Source organism: Solenopsis invicta, chromosome 6, assembly GCF_016802725.1.
Source record: "Solenopsis invicta isolate M01_SB chromosome 6, UNIL_Sinv_3.0, whole genome shotgun sequence".
Taxonomy (NCBI): domain Eukaryota; kingdom Metazoa; phylum Arthropoda; class Insecta; order Hymenoptera; family Formicidae; genus Solenopsis; species Solenopsis invicta.
In genome coordinates this window covers 17,905,765-17,912,747 of record NC_052669.1, presented here as the reverse complement: position 1 = coordinate 17,912,747, position 6,983 = coordinate 17,905,765, and the positions used below count along the sequence as shown (strand labels likewise).

Here is a 6,983-nt window from a genome sequence, read left to right as displayed (position 1 = left end):
CACATAAATTTTAAACTTTCCATGCGAGATGTGAGGTCATTTTACTGATCAGGAAAGGTTTAGTCATTATCATCACACCTCGCGTGAAAAATCGAAAACTCATGTAAAAAAGTACATTATAAACGTCGTTGCACCCCATAAGGAGCCTACAGGCAGAGAAAGGTTTGCAATGGACCTCGCTTCGCATGGAAAGTTGAAATTTTTGGAAATATTGCCAACGTTCTATTGTTATTTTAATAATAATGTTATAAGAAATAGTGATAATTAATAAAGTTATACACATACATTTATAATATCAACCTTATTTGTTAATTTTTTAACAAACAATGAGCTTTAATTAAAACTTGACTTGCAGATCACTCAAAGTTATGATCTTAACAATATATGTCAAGGTCAAAGTGATCGAGCTTATTTGTTATAGTGCATAATTACTTATAGTGAATAATTATCTTTATTTCTATTATTCAATTCGCAGTTCATCTACAAATGTAATTATTCAACAATGATGCGATCTCAAATGTACACTGAAAAATCGCGCTTCTACAAGCCTCTTCATGCGAGAATAGCACAAAAAACAAGCATTAAAGAAAGCAGTTACTGTTACACAATCACTTTCGATATATGTTAATTTGGTTACACATGTGAGCGCTTTAGAGAAGAAAGCGAATCAACAAATACTATCGTCCCTGACAATTTTATTGTTTCAAATGTAAATTACTTCAAAGAAGAGAGATTAGAACCAGTTGTACAGGCTTTATCTAATAGTCAAACTTCTCATTTATTTGATAGTGGATTAAAATTTTGTAATAAATGTGATGAAGTCACTTTTCAAAGAAACTTAGCATCGGTTCTGGTTGATGCAAATCACGTTCTTGGTAATCGCATTTTAAATGTTTTAATTTTTATACATACAAGACGCGCTAGATGGTGAAGTCGAATGCGTTCTAAAATTACTTAATGTAAGCGTATAATAGAAACTTCTCTTTGCGCGACGTTGCGTGTATCAAAGTAAAAGTAGACGCTCAGTATATCGAAACGCCTCTTTTTTTGGAGAGTGCGTTTATTAGCAAACCGTATAAATACAACACAAAAGATGAGGACGAGTAGTGTGTTCTAAGCTGCTTACGAGATCGGACGTTCTACCTTTTATCGATATTTATCGGTTGCATTTTCTTTACCCGCTGTTAGTGCTCGCACATCTCGTATGTAACTTATACTTTGCGATTAGCGCATGCATCGTTGTTGTTTACCGATGAGTCAGAAAGTCCTGGTATAGAACTACGGAATATGATGTGTTGCGCATTCTCGCGAAAATCACCAAGAAACCGAGACACCTTGTTATCGTATTTGAGTCTATGCACGCCAAGTCTGTCCTGGACTGTGTGCGTATAATTGAATGGTGCGTTATAATTGATATATAATACTATACATCAGCTTCTTTGGTCATCAAGGTAAAAAACGATTTGATATTGATATTATATACTTGCATGTATGTAAAAATAAAAATTTGAACGTAAAAAGGGAAGGAAAACAAATTGTTTTGTGTGCGTGTGTGTGTGTGAGTGTGAGTGTGAGTGCGAGTGTGAGTGCGAGTGTGAGTGCGAGTGTGAGTGCGAGTGTGAGTGCGAGTGTGAGTGCGAGTGTGTGTGTGTGTGTGTGTGTGTGCGCGTGTGCGCATGTGCGTGTGCGTGTGCGTGTGTGTTTGTGTGTGTGTGTGTACGAGTAATATATTTACTCAAAAAGAAAAAAATATATTTAAGCACAAAAAATGCCAAATAGTAAAATGTTTCTATCATAGAACACATATTATTAAAGATAGCCTAAAAAACATATTCTGCAAAAACATATTCTGGCATTAACAAAAACAATTTTTTATTTATCACTTTTACAAATTGCAAATTTTTTCGTTATAATAAAATTAATAATTATAGGGATTCTAATAAATAAAATAAATTTTTATTTTGTTTTTAGATTCTTGCAGAAAGTTTGAAAGAGAAGTGTTTCGACGACTTTTATAATTAAAGCGCGCAATCAACAATAATTTTCTGATTTGTATATTATTAAATAATTTTCGTCATGTATTTCTAAATTCTCTTATGGCTGAACGGCAACCGTACTATACTCGTATACCATTACAGCCACGAGCACAATAAAATCGCGAACGAGACGCATGATAAAATAAAACAGATTTTGTTTTTTTGTTAAAGATAATTCCTGTAAGATACAAATAAAAAACATTCGCGAAAAAATAAACAAGAGGTATTTGTGAATTCGGATATTTGAATAAACGTAAATTTCAAATAAGATTAATCAATAGTACGACCAAAGCGAAAGATGAGCGTCGCGACGGTAGTAAGCACTGCAATAAAAGCAGCCACTGTCCTCCTTGGCAGCGGTATCGGTAAAATAACTATAATCCCAGTGTTGATCGTCGCGCTCGCGTACTTCAATTACGATCTCATAGACCCGGAAAATCATCCACGCGTGACAAAACAATTAAAGAAAGATTATGACTTTGTTATTGTCGGCGGTGGTTCAGCTGGCAGCGTGCTAGCCAACAGATTAACGGAAAATCCTGAATGGAGCGTGCTTCTACTAGAGGCCGGAGGGCACGAAACCGAGATAACTGATGTCCCAATACTCTCATTATTTTTGCATAAGAGTAAGCTGGACTATAAGTATCGCACGCAGCCGCAGGATACGGCTTGCCAGGCGATGGTCGATCGTCGATGTTGCTGGACTAGAGGCAAGGTATATATTGTAAAAGAGATCCCAGTTAATCGAGTTTTATAGAGAAATCTAAAAAAAGAGAATTAAAAGCAGTCAAGAGTATAAAAAAATATTAAGATTTAATGAAAAAATAAATACCATATATTTATAAAGATTTTGTTATAGATATTTTTTAGTTTCAAGAAACGCAAAAAAAACTGTATTTGTGTAAAATAGTATTTCAAATATTTTGAAAATATTCATTTTCAAACGCTCAAATGTTGCTTTACGAGGAACATCCAAAAAGTAAGTTTCCCTATCAAAAGTAAATAAAAAAAAAAAAAAATTGGCTATAAAACTGGCTAAAAACTGGCCTTCACTGCAATCATTGTTAGCGAAGCAAATTTGAATCACGTAGACGCCAATACAAGATGTATCGGACTGCAAATTACATGCGGTAATTCGGTTTTTAACCGCAAAAAATAAAAGTGCAATAAATACACAACTAATTTCTGTATATGGAGAATAATGCATAAATATATAAATGAGTCGACAATGGCGATCAAAGTATATTAACGGTCGCATGAAAATTCACAAAAATTTTGTTGAAAATTTTTGATCACTCTCCAAATCCTGCATCGAGTAATTTTCACCTGCTTCCTGCGCTTAAAAAATTTGGGTAGCCAAAGTTTTGACAACAGTAAAGTTAAAACTAAAGCAAAATTATAGCACAGATCCATGGACACGTTTTTTTTATACGGTGTCACGTTACGAAAAGTGTTTGAATGTCAATGGTGACTAAGTTGAGAAGTAACTTAAGAATCGAGTTAATAAAATAAAAAAAAGTGATATAATTGACCGACCTTTTATTTTATTTTACTACGATAGAATACTTATTTTTTGGATGCTTCTCGTATATTCAACATACATTATACTCTACTGCCATAGTAATAACTCCATTGAAAAGCCACTGATTGAATCAATTGTGTTGAAATCGTAATTACAATAATTATGACAATAATATCAATTATTAAATATAAAAACGTTCTAATTGTATTACATATTATCACATTATTGTCAATTATCAAGGGTCATGCGTATATACATGGCATGCTATCAAAGTTAGAGTGAAAGTAATGCTTTGTTTCATTGCTCGGTAGATAAAACATTTACTTTTGTTTTATGAATCTATAATGTCTATGGGTGGGGTCCACTTAACGCTACAAATGCTTCAAAACATTTGATTGACCAATCAGAACAAAAAATTTTAGTACAGAAAATAAAGCGGCGAATACAAATCAAGCGTGAATTATTGCGTCGTCTATTGACAGCCCGTCACATTCTTTGGCTAGTTTTTTTAAACACAAACATTTATATCAAACAGCATTCCAGAAGCAAACAACAATATTAAAAATAGTTTTCAATTAATTAAAAAACTCAGTGGAATGCAACTCAGAAAGAAATATTCTCGTTTCTCTTAATGTTTGTCTTTTTATTTACCAACATTCTCATAAACCTAGCCATCAGGAACATATCTAACAGATTACACTTATTTATGTGATTATACTATTGATTTGAGATTGTCTTACATTGCGCACAGTTTATCGTGCTCGACTCATATTCGTCACGTTGTTTTCTGCGACATTTTCACGAGTCTCAATTCTTTACAGAATTTTAGGTAATTGATCAATGTAAAAAATGTTTCATAATATTTGTAGCATCAAGTAGACCGTAACCTGTAACATCGATTACTACATACCGCGACAATTCATTTAATTTCTAAATACAAAGATTCATTGAAAAAATGAAATACGTATGCTGGAGACCCTACTAAAATATTAAGTTAAATGATTTATTCACTTATTTTTAGTCGCTACTGCTTTATTTGCGCCATCTTCATAATCGATTAAATGATACTTTAGGTTCTCGGAGGCTCTAGCGTTTTAAACACAATGCTTTATATTCGCGGAAATCGACGTGATTTTGACCAATGGAAGAGTTTTGGTAATCCTGGCTGGGGATATGAAGATGTATTGCCGTATTTTAAAAAGTCTCAAGACCAAAGAAATCCATATTTGGCACGCAATATAAGATATCACGGTACAGGTACGTATGTTTTCTCAGATTTATCATGCATCTTTGCATGTATTATGTATAAAAATAAATTTAAAAAATTGTCTCTTTGTGTCTCCACGCGCGTATAACAAAGCAGAATAAATATTTTGTATTCTTTTCGAAAGTGGATACTTAACATCTTTCTTCTCAGGTGGATACTTGACCGTACAAGATAGTCCATATATCACTCCGTTGGGCGTAGCCTTTTTACAAGCTGGAGAAGAAATGGGATACGATATTTGTGATGTCAACGGCCAGCAGCAAACTGGTTTCGCCTTCTTACAGTTCACAATGAGACGGGGCTCTAGATGCAGCACCGCCAAGGCATTTGTACGACCCATTCAACTTAGAAAAAATTTTCATCTCTCTTTGTGGAGCCATGTAACTCGAGTGCTGATAGATCCGGAGAGTAGAAGAGCGTATGGAGTAGAATTTATTAGAGATGGTCGTAAGGAGGTGGTGCTTGCCAGAAAAGAAGTAATTCTTTCAGCCGGTGCCATTAATAGCCCACAATTATTAATGCTTTCCGGAATAGGGCCGCGTATACACCTAGAGCAATTAGGAATTCCCGTGATTGAAGATTCACCCGGTGTTGGGCAGAATCTACAGGATCATATAGGTGTTGGCGGACTTGTTTTTCCAATCGATTACAAAGTCAGCATCGTGATGAATCGGATGGTGAATATTAATTCGGCTTTAAGATATGCTATCACCGAGGATGGCCCGTTAACGTCCAACATTGGCCTTGAGGCGGTTGGCTTTATCTCCACCAAGTATGCTAATCAGAGCAACGATTGGCCTGACATCGAATTTTTGTTGACATCATCAAGTACTAATTCAGACGGTGGAAGCTACGTGAAAAATGCTCACTGTTTAACTGATGAATTTTATGATTACATGTTTAGTAAAATCAATAATCATGACGTCTTCGGAGTATTTCCTATGATTCTCAGGCCCAAGTCACGCGGTAACATAAGACTAAAATCCAAGAATCCTTTAGATTATCCATTGCTCTATCATAACTATCTCACTCATCCAGACGATGTCGCAGTACTTCGTGAGGGTGTTAAGGCGGCTGTTGCCTTTGGCGAGACTAGTAGTATGAGAAGATTTGGTTCAAGATTTTATGACAAACCGTTACCCAGTTGTAAGCATATTCGTCTCTATACGGACGAATACTGGAATTGTGCACTAAGGCAATACACCATGACCATTTATCATATGAGCTGCACCGCCAAGATGGGTCCGCCCGATGATCCAATGGCGGTTGTAAATCCAGAGTTGAAAGTTTACGGAGTCGACGGCTTACGGGTGATTGACGCATCTATCATGCCGACCATCACGAGTGGTAATATAAACGCGCCTGTCATTATGATCGGTGAGAAGGGCGCTGATATGATAAAGGAAAGGTGGATGCAACCATCTTATTTCAGGAGCGACAATATTACCGCCCCTGCCTCTTGACACATCAATCAATTGCGTAATTGTATAATGTAATACGCTATATAATATAAATACACAATTTTAACGTGACATACTTGTATTACATTATACAATTACGCAATTAATTGATGTGTCAAGAGGCAGGGGCGATAATATTGTCGCTCTTGAAATAGTGTTAATTAAAAACACTAATCCATAATTATCCTGTTTTAAAATATTCATATACTTAAATCTTAGATACTCGCGCGGAGACTATCAAAAATATGTATAATTACAATGTAAATACTGAGTATGAGATTTGCCATAATTGCGTCAGAAATCATACTGGAGATTTCACTATGGTCATAATGTATAATAGAGGTGTTAACTAAAATAAAAGTCCAGTAACCTATTTTTTCAAAAGACAGATTTTATTATAAATAAAATAACCTTACTAATAACGTTTTCTATTAATTTTATTTAATTCCTTGAAACTTATTCCAATTTCCAAATATTAAGTCATCAGTACTTATATTAATATATTTAATTACTTTAGTATTCACTTAAGAGATCTCTGTAAAAAATAGAAATAATTGTGATGAGCAAAACTAAAATTTCTTATTTATATAAAACGGATTGCTTCAATAAGCAAGCAACTAATTATAAAAATTCTCACACCTGGCACAACCATTTCAATAGAATCAAATGTGACTTAAAAGAAAAAAAAATGTTTTTTT

The 6,983-nt window shown here is 34.4% G+C and overlaps 1 protein-coding gene across 1 annotated transcript; it reads left to right on the top strand.

Annotated features, from left to right (window-relative positions):
* Nucleotides 1–1,683: 1,683 nt before the first annotated feature.
* LOC113005182 (glucose dehydrogenase [FAD, quinone]-like) lies at nt 1,684–6,288 on the top strand. The gene is made up of 3 exons (XM_039451229.1): nt 1,684–2,751; nt 4,632–4,815; nt 4,976–6,288. The coding sequence occupies exons 1-3, from the start codon at nt 2,335–2,337 to the stop codon at nt 6,286–6,288; spliced, it is 1,914 nt and encodes a 637-aa protein (XP_039307163.1). The 5' UTR covers nt 1,684–2,334.
* The last annotated feature ends 695 nt before the right edge of the window (nt 6,289–6,983 follow it).

Coding starts and splice junctions, on each gene's coding strand:
- LOC113005182 (XM_039451229.1), top strand. CDS start 2,335: ATGAGCGTCGCGACGGTAGTAAGCACTGCAATAAAAGCAGCCACTGTC. Junction 2,752..4,631: donor GTTGCTGGACTAGAGGCAAG/GTATATATTGTA, acceptor ATGATACTTTAG/GTTCTCGGAGGCTCTAGCGT. Junction 4,816..4,975: donor TATAAGATATCACGGTACAG/GTACGTATGTTT, acceptor CTTTCTTCTCAG/GTGGATACTTGACCGTACAA.